At 37.0% G+C, this 17,437-nt stretch overlaps 3 protein-coding genes across 13 annotated transcripts in view; 1 reads left to right on the top strand and 2 right to left on the bottom strand.

The window, feature by feature from the left end:
- Window positions 1-881: 881 nt before the first annotated feature.
- Window positions 882-2,697, top strand: cldn33b (claudin 33b). The gene has a single exon (XM_052558175.1). It carries the CDS (start codon window positions 1,129-1,131, stop codon window positions 1,792-1,794), a length of 666 nt encoding a protein of 221 aa, XP_052414135.1. The 5' UTR covers window positions 882-1,128; the 3' UTR covers window positions 1,795-2,697.
- A 1,887-nt stretch (window positions 2,698-4,584) lies between these two features.
- Window positions 4,585-11,175, bottom strand: cldn34a (claudin 34a). Of its 2 annotated transcripts, none has more exons than XM_052558177.1 (2): window positions 9,171-9,309; window positions 4,585-8,744 (listed from the first exon to the last, which is right to left on the bottom strand). In XM_052558177.1, the coding sequence occupies exon 2, from the start codon at window positions 8,654-8,656 to the stop codon at window positions 7,922-7,924; it is 735 nt and encodes a 244-aa protein (XP_052414137.1). In that variant the 5' UTR covers window positions 8,657-8,744; window positions 9,171-9,309; the 3' UTR covers window positions 4,585-7,921. The 2 variants fall into 2 exon arrangements, with proteins under 2 accessions (XP_052414137.1, XP_052414136.1); XM_052558176.1 differs by lacking the exon at window positions 9,171-9,309 and adding an exon at window positions 11,034-11,175 and having other exon boundaries at window positions 4,586-8,744.
- Window positions 11,176-12,124: 949 nt separating this feature from the next.
- Window positions 12,125-17,437, bottom strand: part of shroom2a (shroom family member 2a) — a 49,255-nt gene continuing 43,942 nt past the window's right edge. For all 10 annotated transcript variants that reach the window (XM_052558668.1, XM_052558667.1, XM_052558666.1 and 7 more), the window contains 4 exons: window positions 16,722-17,294; window positions 14,706-14,886; window positions 14,335-14,607; window positions 12,125-13,320 (listed from right to left, as the gene is read on the bottom strand). In XM_052558668.1, the coding sequence (XP_052414628.1) occupies window positions 13,048-13,320; window positions 14,335-14,607; window positions 14,706-14,886; window positions 16,722-17,294 (1,300 nt within the window). In that variant the 3' untranslated portion in view covers window positions 12,125-13,047. The remainder of the gene's footprint in view (window positions 13,321-14,334; window positions 14,608-14,705; window positions 14,887-16,721; window positions 17,295-17,437) is intronic.

Here is a 17,437-nt window from a genome sequence, read left to right on the forward strand (position 1 = left end):
TGAATAAATTTTTCTGCCAAATGTATCATTGTAAATGAATGTTGATGTAAACAGAAATGTTCAAGGACTATTTCAAAGACATCAGATAAGTAAAGTTGTGGCACTGATATGCACAGACGGTCAGATTGAATCACAAGATGCTCGCGTTCTCAAACCATGCTGGGTAAATCAAATGAATCATGAAATTTTCTGTACTTGTGGAACATGTCAAATTCTCAAATTCATGTTCATATTTGACTTCTCCCTTCAGCATTTCGTTTATAGCATAATTTGGAACAAAAACCAATTCAAAAAGAAAACACGCTAAATAGTAAAAATAAAATAAAGTAATAAAATATAAAGGCAGATAACAGTTTTCTTTTATAGCACTCGCTGTAAATTCTCAGATTAAAAAATAACAATGGATGAGTTATAGTTGGCAGACATTAAAGATCCCCGGTTAGGTACACGTTGCATATTTGGCATGCACTCTTTTGCGTCAAAGAACAGACTGCCAGGCACTTAGCACAGCTTATCTCTCACCCATTTGTCCCTCAAAAAAAAAAAAAAAAAAAACACTCAATAAACAGTGAAAATTTTCTTTTCTCTTTTACCATGGCAACCTCATACGGCAAGTGCTGTTGCTGATAGCAGGGCAACCAAATGAAAAGAGACAAACAAACTGTAATGATGTAGCAAAATCATCAGTTTGCCCCTTGAAAATGACAACATTCCGAATTTAATGGCATCCTGTCTACAGTTTAATGGCATCCCGTGTGGCCTTTGGTCTCCTCCTGAGACCAGGGTCTGAATAAAACAATCTCTCTCGCTCTCTCTCTTGCTCTCTTTCTCTCTCTAAAAAGGATCCTAGAGGGCAGGGCCTAAAGTTTGAGTGCCCTCTCTCCCCATGTGCACATTTCCTCTACCTCTTATGCTCAGATGATAAGTGCCTCTTACTGAAGAGCGACGGACTGTGAAGTACCTGCAAGCAGAACTCTACAGTACCTGGATCCAAGGTGCTACCTCTGTTCTCCTCGCTCTCTCCTCCATTCTTCTCTCATTCCTTCTCATCGAGAAGAGGTTCTTGAGGTGCCAGCCAAACCTGAGGGCCGTCAGACCCCGAGAGGGACACGGTAGTGAGAGGTAACCATGACAAACCCATGCATGGTGTTTCTGGAAGTGCTTGGGATGCTGATCGGGATGGGCGGCTGGTTTTGTTCATTGGCAGCCACCATCATGCCTCAGTGGTTATCACTTTCTACTGAACTAATGGGTATGGAGAGCTACGAACAAGGGCTTTGGGAGGCTTGCGTGATCCAGGAGGTTGCTGGCACGGAGTGTCGCCCCTATGATACTATCCTAGGCCTCGAGCCCAAGTTCATGCTGGCCCGTATTCTAATATGCATTTCGGATGCCACATGTCTTCTCGGACTGCTCCTCACCATTCCTGCCATGAGTCAGATCAACTGCTTGAAGAGTGAGGAGGGAAGGAGGACCAAGCGAGGTTTGAAGATCACGGCCGGTGTGTTTTTATGCATCGCTGGATTGTTTGTGCTCTTTCCCGTCTCCTACATCGCTCACGATATTGTTGTTAAGTTCTTTGATGAGACCATACCTCACGTGGTGCCACGTTCCGAGTTTGGGGACGCGCTGTTTATCGGCTGGGCTGCAGGACTTCTTGACGTTGTGGCAGCCGCGCTGTTATTCGCCTCTTGCTCTGACTCAAGAGACAGTGAACTACATCTGGTGCATCACATTCAAAGGCAGGAGATCAGAACTATTGATGGTTCGAGAAAACGCACTGAGTATGTTTGAGGTACATTTGTTGTGTAATGCCTATTAGTGTTGATGGAGCAGGAAAAAAAAAAAACTTTTGGATAATATCTTCTGGAATATGTTTATACTTAGATTCAGTGTATCCATCAATCAAACCCTTGAAACAGGTAAATCATTATTACGATGCATTTGTCATTTAATATCTGAGTAGTCTATTTGATTATTTGTATTATCGGTAATGTGTTGATATTGAAAAGTTGCCAATACGTTTTCAGTTGCTTTCATAGAGATGTAATGATTGACAAAAAAAAAAAAAGAAAAAGATAACAGTATTTTTTTTCTTGGCATTTTGTCGAGTTTTGATCACAGATTTTGTATGCTTTAATATACGTATATATAACCAGAAAAGCATAAATCTATGATTTTGGTCTTCGTGTTGTGTGCATTTTCACACTGTACATCTAGCACTCAATGCCACCTGCAAAAGTACTTCTCAGTTTGAAGGATGTATCCTGGCAAGTCTCCATACCTCGGCAGGCACGTCATCAGGGCACAAATGATTTTAGAGAGGAAGACATTGTTTTCTTTTGTTTTGTTGTACATGTATCACATAATGCTAAACTATGCATCGTGCTAGAAGATTGCAGATGCTTGTCATTAAATGTACTTCAGTAATAGAAAGTCAGGTAATATGAAGATTCTAATATAAAGTATTTGTCAAATTATAATTATAATATGTTTCTCACACTAGCGTTTAAATTCTGAGCAGGACTGTACTGAATCCTCGGAAGGACTGAAGGACTTATTAGGATGCAGCCTTCCGTTTGAGAAACAGCCATTCTTTGGAGATCTTTGTCTGTAAACAGCACCTGGAAAACAGCTTGTACTAAGCCAGAATACTGTCTATTTTAGTAAGAAATAAAAGATGCTTATTTAAACATATTTTTTGTATGCACAATATTGAGAAATTGTATCATTTAAAGTGAAAAACATTGAGTAATATATCTATATACTGTATATATATATATATATATATATATATATATATATATATATATATATATATGCTTACCAGGCCTGCAGTAATACTGTGAATGTATTTTTACTATTTAAAATAGCCGCTTTCTATTTGAATATATTTCCAAATGTAATTTATTCTTATGATTTCAAAGCTACATTTTCAGCATCATTTCTCCAGTCTTCAGTGTCACATTATCCTTCAGAAATCATTCTAATATGCTGATTTGCTGTTCAAGAAACATTTATTATTATTATTACCAATATTTAAAACAGCTGAGTAAATTATTTCAGCATTTTTTGATGAATGCAAAGATCCAAATATCAGCATTTATCTGAAATAAAAAGCTTTTGTAAAATGATACACTATAGTAATTAATACTTTTATTTTGCAATGATGCTTTAAACTGATCAAAAGACGATGATAAAGACGTTTATAATGTCACAAAAGGTTTCCATTTAAGATAAATACTGTTCTTCTGAACTTTTATTCATCAAATAAACCTGACAAAGATTAGACTCAGCTGTTTTCAACATAATAATAACAGGCCTAATTTTTTTTTTTTTTTTTTTTTTTTTTTGAGCAACAAATCAGAATCTTAGAATGATTGGTGAGCAGAAGAGACTTCTTTAAAAAAACCATTCAAAATCTTACTGTTCAAAAACTTACATATAAACTTTACTTAAACCAAAATAAGCCCGGTCAATTTCTTGTAGTCTTTGAGTTATGTATGAACATATAAAAAAAATAAAATGCCCCATGGTCTCTCCTAGCTCACTTTTTTTTTTAATTCAATCGAATATTAATTAAAAACAATCTATAAAAAATGCAGTTCTATTTTATTTTATTTTCCTGAAATATTTTTCAAGCAAGAGTATAAGAGGGATAAATGGAAGAAAATCAGGTTTGGTGTTCTAGTGTGTTCAGTCAGGTGAGCTAATGGCAATATAAATGCCTGCTTGAGTGTAATTGTCTCTGATGGTCTCCCCATCAGAAAGGAGTCTAAGCTGTGTTTAATGAAGGCTCTAACGAGCAGCGTGTCATCTGAGGAATGCCAAACAGTGCCGCCTCCTCCTCTCCATCATTACTCTGATTTGACCAGGTTAGGAGAGGATAGGGGCTCCTTTGGTCCAGAAAACTGCAACAGGTATGGTCCCATCCCAATTAGAGCTTTACCAAATAATCTCATTTCTATTCGAAGATGACTGTCTTTGAGAAAACATTCATTAAGATGGAAAAAGGGAGCTCATAAACAGAAAACATACACTTCCAATTGTACATTTCTTTAGGCATGACGGAAATATGGTATATGGACAAAACGTCCTCAGACTTGAAGGCGCCACATAGATTGTGCCCTGAACTTCCTGCGATGGATATTGATAGTTAAACTGAAAATGGGCGGTATGTTTAGACTTAGATGTTTAGCTATTAACGCTCATTTCCAGCTTCTGGTTGGGAGGGGAGGTACCCTGGGCTCTCAGAAAGGGGAAATGGTGTGTCTTCGACTCATTAGGAACAATGTCCAAATGCAGCTCACTGTAAACAAGCACGAGTGAAAGAAGCTGATAAACGAAAACACGTGAAACTACATTTTAAACATGCCGGACAAACACCATTCACAAACAATGTCCGTGTTTGTTTATACATTTGTAAATGATGTAATTTCACAATTCTCCTTTCAATATTTTGTTCTTTTGAGAACAATAAGCAAAACGAATACAAATATGCTTGCTGTATTTCCATTGATTGTTGATCCTTTCAGCAAAAAGTAGCCACATCACTCATGAAATAAATGCAGAGTAAAATAGGGATACTAAAAGTTTTTCAGAACACATCAGTATCAAAAGAAAGAAAGAAAGAAAGAAAAATCCACATGAATTCTCTTTATTTTAATTATTTATTCATTTATTTCTTCAAAATAATGTGTTCTTTGTGTCTTTATATTTGATTGTAGTTGACTTATGTGTTTCTTGTGAAGTTGTCAACCCTTTTAACATAATTTCCTCCTTTTTCAATTAACAAACAAACAAACAAACAAATAAATCATTTATTTTAGGAAACAACTTGTAGAATCATCCCATGCTTGGAATTATGTTCTAAGAACTTGCAGTTGCAGCATATTAAAGATATGGCATATTGCAATTTATCACGATTTAAACACACTATATGCCTATCATAATCTTTGAAATCTTACAGAACTCTTGGATAACCTGCTTTGTGCAAACATTTATGTGTACACTCCCTGAAAAAATTCTGTGCAGCAGGTTTAGTATGCAGACTTGTAATGAATGTCCTCAAGTAAAATTATACCATCAAGTCCTTAATTATTGGTGTTACTCATTTGAGTTTATACCCTTTACTTAGTTGCTTTGCTATGCAAAAGGGCAGAACAGAACAGCAGAGGTTAAGATGACCTCTGTGTAGAGATACAAGCTGCAGCTCAAGGCCGGTGCAATGCTTAGAAGAAATAACTAGATAGTCTAAAAATGCCAGTGGTTTCTCACAGGCAAAAAACTAAACTAAAAAAAAAACTTGTGTGTGATCACACAACACACCCAGTGTGAACACATGCACACCCAGAAAATGATCCCACAACACACCCTGCAGTACACACCCACAATTCACCAAAACTAAATAACAGTATAGCACCTTCAACACTGAAAGTGTGCTTTGAATTATCAAAAAACTCTATCTATCTAATATGCATATAATTCTGTGCATAAAAAAGCACCGAAATGATGCAAATTGGAAACGGCTCAATATGTTGTTTATAATCATCATCCAAATATGTTTAATTGGTAAAGATTGCTGTAGAAAGGGTTAAGACAGACACAACTGATGTCCACAAGCTAAATGACTGTACAGAGATATTCATAATCTTTAGTTTTGTTCTTATCTCACCTGTAATCACTTTATAATCAATAAAGCAGTTAAACTTTAATTAAGGACATTAAAAACCAAAGGGACAATATGCTGCCTTTGGTCCTCATAGATGAATAAAAATGATTTATGCAATTTAGAGCAACTTGAGAAAATAAACAATTAACTGTTCCTTCTAAAAATATAATAATTAATGGAATTTTTTTTATTTATATTCTACAACAAAGAAAAGCACTGATGAACATTTCAAATCTTCAAAAACAAAAACAACAACAACAACAACAACAAAAACACTCCAGGTCTTCAAGTTTAGTTTTATCTTTCATGATTATGCTGAAATCTGATATGGCAATAGTACTGTTCAATGAACTCTGATGTTGTTCATTGCCCCTCACCTTTGTCTTTACTTTCTTATCACAGTATGTATGATAATACGAGAAGTGTTAATGTCACACGTCTCATATGCTGCACAAAGGTTTTCAGTAAAGAAACACTATTGTTTTGATATCACTCTTGCATCCTTTTGAGGCACAGGCCGTTTGTGTTGTCTGCCAGTATAGTATACTAACAGACTGTTGTAAAGGAGGTTTCATACTGAGATTAATAAAAGCTTGTTTGATTCCTCCAACCTCACGCCCCACTCTCGCTCACATGAGAGAAGAAATGTGTTTGTGCTATAGCTGCCCTGTCTAAGACAATGCCTTCGTCTCAGCATGGGGTCTTGGCTCTTCTCTGTCAGGATGTTTCTTTCACCTCTTTCTCAGAACAATACATGTCAAATCTCCAGTGGCCATGGGAGGCCATCCTGGCAGACAAATTCTCCAGCCACAATTCTTATGAACCTTAACACCTCTTCTGTGTGTAGATTTTTGGGGGTTTTAGATGGATAAATCATCCAATCTCCTTAAGCGACCTCAATGTACTAGTGAACCAACACAGAAAACAAAAGCTCCTTTAATTGGCAAAAAATTATTTCCTTTTCTCGAGTCATCAGAGGGATTATGTGGTTTTATAATGGAAGAAAATCATGTAATATCCAGCGGGATTTGTCAAAATTAATGTTCAATTTTAACAAGATTAAATGTTGGCAAGTAACAAACTCAAAGCCCATGGGGGGTGTTGAAAAACACAGTAATAAGGGCAAGTATCAAGCTGCGAAATAACAGTAAAGTTCATTCCACTCATGGCAGGGGTCATTTCCTCTGAAATCACCTTGTCCCCGCTCAAAGATCCACTCTAAGTCAGCGAAATCATATCTTAAATCATTCAAGATATTTTGTGTCAACAGCTTTTAGTGGCAGATAAATGCTGAGTCTTATCAACAAAGGAAAATATTTAACATAGCACTACTCGATTTTTAATCATACGAGAGCCAAAGATCACTTTTACTTGAACATAATAATTATATAAATTAAAATAATAAATGTACATTTTTTACATACATTTTCTTTATACAAATACACACACATGCTCTTAAAAGTTTGAGGTCAGTAAGATTTTTTTTTTATTATATAAATTGATACTTTTTTGGCAAGGACACAATAAATTGATCGCAAAAAGACTTCTGCACTGTTGCACAAACATATATATATATATATATATATATATATATATATATATATATATATATATATATATATATATATGGTAATTTATATACCATAAAATTTGTATAATTTAACGCATTAATTGGATTAATTGAATTATTATTTTTAATTATAAAAAATTACTGGTATATATATATGTGTGTCTGTGTGTGTGTGTGTGTGTGTGTGTGTATCAACTCTTTTATTGCAGCGTATTGCTGTTTTGATCATATTTTTCATAAAATAAATGCAGCTTCATTTAGCAAAAAGTGACATTTTGGAAAACTTACAAAAATAAAATAAAATAAAAACCTTACTGACCCTAAGCTTCTAAATTGTGGTAAAAGCATACATTACAGACATTCAGGTGAGTATACTCTTATAGCATTGTGTGCCCTGCAAATTATGTAACAATAATAAGTCAACTTTAAAAGTCCAGTGTCATAGACATATTAACAATTTGATACCAATAAAATGGCCTCAAAGTTCAAAGTGCTTGCGGTTATTTCAATTCATCAGTCACTTCAGTGACTATATAATTACATTACATTTATCTAAATATACTGTATTTAGATATTCGGTTTGGTTTGGGGTCATATAAGTTTTCCTCAAACAGTAAAAAATTTGAAGAAACTGTGTTTAGAGCTTTCAAAGTCCTTTCATGGAGTGATGCACTTTATTATTAAAGCTTCTCTGATTCATACGCTGGGTTGATCACACCCTCATCCATACTCTCTTTAATTACACCAAGAAAGCCTTCATTTCTTGGACTGTTGTCAAAATGTACAGTTTCTCCACTCTTAGGCACTTTGGTTTTGGGATAGCTGTAGCACATTAAGAGTAGTCCACTTACAATGAGCAGGCAACCTGAACCGATCCCAATCCCAATCCCTGGACCTACTTCCTGTTTCACTGGAGCAGAAGGCAAGTAGAAATCAGGCGGGAAGTCTATAGTGAGGTTCGCCAGCACAGAATTCATATTCCAAAAGACGGGGACCAGTGAACACACGGCAGTTAGCCAGAACAAGGAGCACGCCAACACAAAGGTCAATCTGACATGCCTGTTGTTAACCCCAGAGATGGCATTTCTCACCGCATGTCCCGCCACTAGGATTGCGAGCACCCCCACGCCAACAGCAACCATGCAAAGTACCTGGGCAGCTGCTATTTCTGGTGGAGTGAATGAATCTGTAAGGCTGATGCTTTTGCAGATCTCAGCCGAATCCAAAATGTGGCTGTTGAAACAGACGCGCCACACTCCGACCCAGGCCAGTCCTCCGGTGATGACCGTCTGATTGTCCACGTACCATATCCTCCAGTCGTTCACCCCAGAAATGGAGGCTGTCATTATCCATCCGACAAACCCAAGCACTAGACCTGCAAACTGCCAATGGACTGACTGGGGAAGGTAAGCCATGTCCTGACACCAGCTGGTGATGAATATTTCCTCCTCAGCTCTGCACACTGTCCTTCAGGTGCATGGCCACATCGCCGTCATACCACTTCTGTTAGATTAGAGAAAATAGAAAAAGATATTTTAACCCAATTCTATACACTAGGGTCCATCTGAGGGGACCCCTTTCCTAAAATAGTATCATTAAAAAGTTTGGGGTAAGTCATTTTATTTTTATGTATATATATATATATATATATATATATATATAGTACAGACCAAACGTTTGGACACACCTTCTCATTCAAAGAGTTTTCTTTATTTTCATGATTATGAAAATTGTAGATTCACACTGAAGGCATCAAAACTATGAATTAACACAGGTGGAATTATATATGGAATTATATACATAACAAAAAAAGTGTGAAACAACTGAAAATATGTCATATTCTAGGTTCTTCAAAGTAGCTTCCTTTTGCTTTGATTACTGCTTTGCACACTCTTGGCATTCTCTTGATGAGCTTCAAGAGGTAGTCACCTGAAATGGTCTTCCAACAGTCTTGAAGGAGTTCCCCGAGAGATGCTTAGCCCTTTTGGCCCTTTTGCCTTCAGTCTGCGGTCCAGCTCACCCCTAAACCATCTTGATTGGGTTCAGGTCCGGTGACTGTGGAGGCCAGGTCATCATCACTCTTCTTCTTGGTCAAATAGCCCCTGATGCCTTCAGTGTGACTCTACAATTTTCATAGTCATGAAAATAAAGAAAACTCTGAATGAGAAGGTGTGTCCAAACTTTTGGTGCGTCTGTACTGTATATATATATATATATATATATATATATATATATATATATATTCAGCATTAGTTAGTTAAACTGTGACAAAATATAATATTTAAAATGCTGAACATTTGGACTTACTATTAATATATGATACATTCATATATTATATATGACTATATGACCCCCCCCCCCCACCCAACAATACAAGAAATACAACAAAGAAATGATGATAAGAAATGTTTCAATAGCCCCAAATCGGCATATTAGAATTATTTCTAAAGAATTATGTGACACTGATGACTGGTGTAGTGACTGCTGGAAATTTTGCTTTATTACCATTTTACTTTTAGCCTTGATGAGATAAAAGAATCATTCAATCATTAAATTAAACAAATGGCAGAGCATATTTTCATGTAAAAATAGTTTTATACTGTGTCAGAAATATAGTTAGCATGATATTATGTAGATAACTTGATAAATTAATGAATTCCAATCATTAAATAAAAATAATGATAATAATAATAAAAGTAAACAATTGACTTTTAGATTGTAATTGTACTAAAGCCAATCAAGGTGAAATAAATGTCAAAAGAGAGTCAAATATTTAATTGATTTTAAGAAAAGAATGAAAAGCATTTTTCTATTGACAGCTGTAGAAAAGGATATGATTTTTCCAGGGCCGACAATAATAAAAAAAAAGACAGTTAATCTCATGATTTCCGACCAGTCAGCACAAAGTAAACATACAGTAAAACAACTGTTAAACTGTATGTGGAAATTCTCCATGGACCAGCAACACCCCCTTTGGATTTTTTATGGCCTTGTGTACCTTTAACAATATGACAGTAAGGAGAAGACAGGAAAATACAGTAAGAAAGCAAGGGCAACGGGACAGGGACATGACGCAAGCCCGACTGAAACCTGCGTCCCACAGTGGCACAGCCTCTTTGTCATTTCACAAACAAGTATGTTTTCCAATTTACAAAGTGCTTCCTTTGGACACAAAAGGTTAAGGTCAAGTAACCATTTCAGACAGAAGAAAATGCTTTTCACATATAGTGTTTAAAAAACTGTGGTGACGAGCGATGTTTCCAGCGGGAGGAAAAAGGACACTGCACTGAAGGTCAAGCATAAGACTATGCATCTGAGACCAAACAGAGAAGGGAGAGAGAGAGAGAGAGAGAGAGAGAGAGAGAGAGAGAGAGAGAGAGCGCACTAATATTTCCTGCCTGGCTCCCTGCACACCTGGGGTTGTGGAATGTTCCAGGATAAGCTGAAAGGTCATTTACAATAATCAGTTTCTTCACGCAAAGGAATCAGAGACTGCGACAAATTAATAGAGCTTTCAAGCTTTTTCAACACTTTGCCAACTCCCACCCCCAGTAAATGACTTCCCATTATAACTGCCTTATATATGGAATAGCCAAAATATGTCCTATTTATTGTTGCAAAATGTATTAAGCACATTCAGTTGGTCTATAACCTTATATGTCCTTTTCGTTATTTCCAGTAGTTTCTCAAGCTCTTGTTAAACTTTAAACATTTTTATCTGATTGATAAAGTAGGTTATATCCTCATACATCCTTTAAAATGTCAATAAATAAATCACAAACTCATGCTTACCTGTGATATGTTTTGAGCTCCAGAGGATCCTCACCTGTGCCGCTCAAACGAAGCTAGTGGAAATGACAAACTGTGCGAACTGACATGTACATGTCAAACACAACTCTGGTTAATGATTCATATAGCATATCCAATAAATGGATAAGAGAGGGCGGGGAGGATCAATGCAAAACAATGAAAAGTTACTATACTGTTACCATAAACTTGTGTATTGGTTAGGCATATCCAGATGGTCAGTTCAACATGAGTCATGACGCGAGAACGTCACATGATAATGTAACGTGTGTAAACAGTCACATTTGATATTTGTTTAATATCATATTTCAAATTATCAGTAAACTTGACAATCACTTTTTTTTTCTATTACTGTTTTCGGATTTTAAAATAATACCTTTGTAATTATGCTGAAATATACTTAACGCCATAATATTATGTAAGTTGCGCCATTATTTTTTTTATTCAACCACTATCTGGCGAGTTCTGCATGTCAAAGTCTCTTTTCTGATTGGCAGTAAGACTCAATGCTATCTGAGGTTAAATATTAGGTGATCAGAGCTATTCAGATAAAACAACGATTGCTTAGAGAATCGAGAAATAGAAGGATTGAATCAAGTAATAAAAGTTTAAATTGCTTTACTGATAAACACACTGTGGTAGGAACATGCCAGTATAATTAGACTAAAACCTCATTCCTTTAATCTGGATTATGAACATTTCCAACTCAGTGTAATTAAAGTTTAGCGCCTGAAGTTTTTTTCAATTATATTTCTTTATTTTAAATGATGTACACGGGAACTGCAATATTAAAAAGTATTTGACTCACAGATTATCAGACACTTTTGTTTAGTGAAGAAACTAATCTTGATTGACCAATACACGTGCTATTTCCGCTATAATATCGGAAACAATGAAATTGTTTCACACTGCATTCATGCCATAAAGTGACACATTGTCCCATCCTAACAAACCATACATCAGTGGAAAGCTTATTTTGTTCAGATGATTTCAAAATTGAGCATTTTGACTGCTTTTGTGGTCCAGGGTCACAAATATCTTACAGATGAAATTATAAATGACACAAACACATGATGTGGAGAAAAAGGCAGCTGGTATTTTATAGACAAGCACGGAATCCTTAGTGAAATAACATTACATCATTTAGGCAAGTCTTTCAGAATACTAACAGTCAATCCTATTTTGATGTTACAATGCATTGTATGGTGATATATCATACATTCATCTATAAAAAGCGTGCAGACTAAAGTGGTGGTTTGCTTGGCTAAAATCAATCATTAAAATTCTAGCCTATTCTAGTTATATACAAAGATTCAAAAGGCTAAAATAAATTACTAAAAATATAACTGAATATGATTTAACATGACCAGGATAGTGGCATGTCATTTGAAATAATGCACTATCAAAAAAGTCATTTTCGGAAGATAATTACAACCTCCTGGTGTAAATCGAAACCGCTTACATGTGCAAAGCTTTATGCCACCGGGATTTGAGTGTATGTTTGAATCAAAAGTTTATATTGGCATTCAGGCATTGACATTTTGAGGTGTCTTTCATTGCCCTCTAGTGGTTAAAAAGATACAGCACAGTGAGTGACCATGGCATGTAGGCCAACACACAGAGTGTCAAGTTTTTAGAGCACATTGGTGCAAAAAGGGCATGACATATTTAAACCGATTCATGGGGAGAAAAAAAAAATTAAGTGTCTTTAAACATTATTTCACCATATAATTCTATGGGTCGTGTAACATTGGAACGTCATGAAAATATAAGATCAGCTGACAGGTGATTTGGTCAAATCATGATCTAAAAGTGCCCAGCACTTCATGAGTCTTGCCAAAATGCTGTCTGCTGGGGCAGACAAGAAGCACTCGATATATGACCCGAATGCAATTCCATTGGCAGTACATGGACCACATTAAATACTGCTTTGGAACCCTGTTATTTAGGGTGACGTCAAGCGAGTTGCTCTGGATCATTGCATCAGTTTTTTAAGTCCTCAGTTGGTTGTCCTCTGGTCCATTGGGAGACTGTCCATCAGACACTTGAGCTGCTCCTCCCCCAGTTTGATCTTGTCCTCGAGCTTGCGCTGCTCAATAATAAGGGCAGACTTCATCTTCACAAAGTGCTCATAATCAGCCATATTCTCTTCTGACAGGTAGCTCGCCAGGATGTCGTAGACGACCCGTTCTCTCCTGTCAAGGTTCTCCTTCAGCTCCTTGGCATCCTCATGTTGACGGATCAGCAGTTTGCGTTTCTCTGTCAGTGTACGCTGCAGAAAGACGATGAACATTTTCAATAAATGAATAATTCAATCAAAATCATTATTTCATCTTTAAATGCAAAAGCACCTTGTAAATATTTCAGCCATTCATTTTTGTGTGTTTGTATATACACAAACACACACGCACACAGACACACACACACATTTATGTGTATAGGACACAAAACATGTATCTATATACTAGGGTGACCATATGAGCCATTTTCCCAGGACGCGTACTTGCCAGAATGTTATATTGCCTAAAATATCCAGATTTTGTCTGTCTGTGCTGTGCAGATCGATTATTTTATGACACAGCTATAGAAAGCAGAGCAGACGGCTCCTTATGCATTAAAATCACTCTCTTGGACTTTTGGTGTCATACAATGATCGGCGCACAGCAACGCTTCGAGTTGAATGAACAAACAAACACCTAACCTGTACGTTTGCATTGCTTTGATCGTTCTCTGTAGTTCTCACCTTCTCAAACGCCACGATTGGTTGATTATGTACCATACCTGCATGTTATTGGTCAAACTACTTTGGATGTTTTAGGCAATGTAGAAATCCTGGCAAGGACGTGTCCTGGGAAAATGGCTCATATGGTTACCCTACTATATACAAATAAGTTCAATTTAATTATCTGGTAGCCCATTTAAATCTATATAAAAGCTATGATACTAGAATAGTAATGTAATTTATACCATGGTTCTCAGTTATTACCATTTTCCATAGTACCAATTTAAGGCTCTATGGATTAAGATTGTAAGGAAACAGTAAAAAAAAAAAAACAGGATCTTGAAGTAATGCGAGCTGGACTCAAAGAGCTTTCGTCTGTGTCAGCAGTAGGCCAAATCTCTGGCATAACATGCTACTTTTATGTTAATGCCGTTTTCCAGCCTTAATAATATTCTGTGTTCTTTTTCAGCCTATTTTCTTATGCTGTTTGAAACCCTTAATTCTGGACGTCATTCCTCCACAACATTAATCCTGTTTCTCCAAATCCCTCATTTTCATTCTCACCCTCTCCTCCAGTGAAGCGTCTTCCTCCAGGCTGTTGAGGGCATTCTCTACTCTGGCCAAGCGTCCAGACAGAGACAGCAGAAGGTTGACCACTTTATCAAGATCACCAACGAACATACGGAACTTTTCGAGTTCATTAGGCTTGCAGACACCCTGTACGATGGCCTCCACATCCTCCCCGAGAGCGTTGTTGTCTTGCACGTCCTCCTGTAGACTCTGCTGAGCTTCCTTCAGCACCTGCAGCTTCTTGCTGAGACTGTCAATCAACTCATGCTGCAATGAGAAAGAAAACAAGGACAGTCACTTGATACAATGGACTAGTAAGTAGTATCTGATTGTATCGCAGATGTGTTGCAACAGCATTTTCGTACCTTCTTGCTGGCAAGATCGCTTTCATTGTCCTCCTCCAGCTCCTCCTCTGAGTTGTGTTCTACACTCTGTTCCTGCATGTCCTTCATCTTAATCAACAGCTCTGCTTTGGGTGCAGATGTACTGTAGTAGGTTGAATTAGTCACTAAAGCAGTGGCTGCCACTAGGCTGTCCTCCTCTTTCCTGAAAACCCACACATGACTTTTATGAGAAATATAAATTGATCATAATGGAGCCAAACACCACAGAATTACATGTCACAAAAACATACAAACAGTACATGAATATCAAACATACAACTTCAATCTGTCTTCCTTCTGTATAAGTTTGTAATTAAAGGGATAGTTCAAAATTCTGTCCTTATTTACTCACACTCATGTCATTCCAAACCCATAAGACCTTTGTTCATCCTCAGAACACAAATTAAGATGTTTTTGAAGAATTCTGTGAGCTCTTTGACCCTCCCACAGACAGCAAGGATCCTACCATGATCAAGGTCCAGAAACGTAGCAAGGACATTGTTAAAATAATCCATGTGACATTTGTGGTTCAACTATAATTTTACTAGAATACTTTTTGTGTGCAAAGAAAACAAAAATAATGACTTTATTCAACACTTTGTCTCTTCCGCATGACCCAGGCACCATTTTGGAGAGAAACATATGTAAACAACGTATGCTGTTCAGTGTCAGCTGTAGAGAGCTGTAATCGGGCCATAAAAGTTAGGCCCGACAGGACTCAAACCCGACAGGTTTCAGCCCGAGCTTGACAAGTACATTTTGATTAACAGCTTTTTAAAAGCCCGTCAAGAATGAGTTATTTATACATGTTTCAACATAATTTATTCATAACTAACGTAGACTAGACCACTTGGAAGTTGGAATAAAGAAATAAAATAAGTCCTCTGTGACATCGTAACATCTCAGCATTCTAGACATAGGCTCATTTAGCCTATAAATAGACCAATGCACCAAAAAAAAAAAAAAAAAAAAAAAAAAAAGTATTTTTTAACAAATTAAATTAAGATAAATTTTAAATTAAGATGGGTATTTGGCAATAACGAAATTAAGATAAAGGCTCCGCCGGATTTGCTTTGCCACTAGCAGCTGACATTTAATAAAAGAATAATGCCAACATTAGCGTAAATACTCTGTCCAAATTATGCATTTAAGACTCAGTGAATATTTAGTTATCATTTGAAAAACCTTTACTCACAGAGATTAGGCTAAGCCTACATATTTTTGTGGAGGAAAATTATTGAATCTGTTGAACTGTAGATGGCTTCAGCGTGTTCCTGCGCTCACTGATGTTGCGTCATTATTCACTCATTATTCTCATAAACATGGTCAAAACTTTTCCACACCTCAGACTTTGCTTTAGTTGCTGGTGCAACCAAAACGTAATCGCCAGAGGCAAGCCTCCGTTTCACCTACTCCGCATACATTTTCGCATCTTTGTCACTCTAATCGAAACACATCACATGACCGCTCGTTTACTTCGCAAACCGGAGCACAAGCCAGAGCCCGCCCTGAGCCCGCCTAAGATGATATAAATTAAGCCCGAACCCGTTGGGTCCCATCAGGTTTTGATCTGAACGTAAACAACGTATCCACATAAATATGTTGTATACATCGTTTACGTGTGTGATACTCTCCAAAATGGCGACATGGTGATGTGGAGACTAATTGTTCAATGAAGTCGTTATTTTTGTTTTCTTTGTGTACAAAAAGTATTCACGTAGCTTAGTAAAATTACGTCTGAACCACTGATGTCTTATTTTAACAATGTCCTTACTACGTTTCTGGACCTTAATCGTGGTAGGATCCTTGCTGTCAATGGGAGGGTCAGAGAGCTCTCAGTATTCATAAAAAATATCTTAATTTGTGCTCCGAAGATGAACGGGAGGTCTTAGGGGTTTGGAACAACACGAGGGTGAGTAATTTTTGGGTGAACTATCCCTTTAAGGGTAAATAATAAAAAATTTCAAACTGAGGAAATAGGAATCCAGAAATACTGACTTCTCCAAAGAGTTGCGAGGAGAGAGCTGTTTAGGTGCAGCTTTCCTGCGCTGTTGGGCCTCTTCCAGTAGCTGCTCTCCTTGAGGGAAAATCCCCTCCATCAGATCCATAGTGGTCTTCATCTTACTCAGGTCTAAAATGTCCACTAGGGACTTGTCCTTGTCCATTATGTCTCTAGCAAGCTCCTTTCTTTTTTCGTCATCTTCTGACTGTGAGGGATGTGAAGACACCCCGTTGCTGCTCTGATCAGACGAAGTCTGTAAGTCATGTAATGCATAAGATATTGTGTTCACATTGGTTTGTGGACCCTGGTCTTTCAGAGGGCCCATATCTGCTTCTTTCGGATCAGGCCCCTGGTCCTTTTGTCTGGTGTAAGTACAGAACAGAGAGTATGACTGTTCCGGGTTTCCCAAACTCTGAAAACGAGTTACTCCAGGTCCTTCAGAGCTGACAGGGGTCTCGATGGGCAGGTCAAGATACTGTCGACTTTCTTTTTCAGTGTCACTCTCGGAGTGGACAATCTTAATGGGAACTTTCTTCACTGACGTGTTCTCATCTTTAACCCTTTCCATCCTGGTAAACAACAATGAAAACAGAAAAGTGTTATGGTGAATGAAAGAAATGCAACATAAGAAAAACTAGGTAATTAGGTAAAGTTATAAACACAGGCTGTAATATTACTAAATCTTTGCCACATTCCAGCAAAAACAAAGCAC

This window comes from Carassius gibelio, chromosome B6 (assembly GCF_023724105.1).
Source record: "Carassius gibelio isolate Cgi1373 ecotype wild population from Czech Republic chromosome B6, carGib1.2-hapl.c, whole genome shotgun sequence".
In the NCBI taxonomy this organism is placed as follows: domain Eukaryota; kingdom Metazoa; phylum Chordata; class Actinopteri; order Cypriniformes; family Cyprinidae; genus Carassius; species Carassius gibelio.

Bases quoted from the DNA above. Each gene is read 5' to 3' on its own strand.
- cldn33b (XM_052558175.1), top strand. From the start codon at position 1,129: ATGACAAACCCATGCATGGTGTTTCTGGAAGTGCTTGGGATGCTGATC.
- cldn34a (XM_052558177.1), bottom strand. From the start codon at position 8,656: ATGGCTTACCTTCCCCAGTCAGTCCATTGGCAGTTTGCAGGTCTAGTG.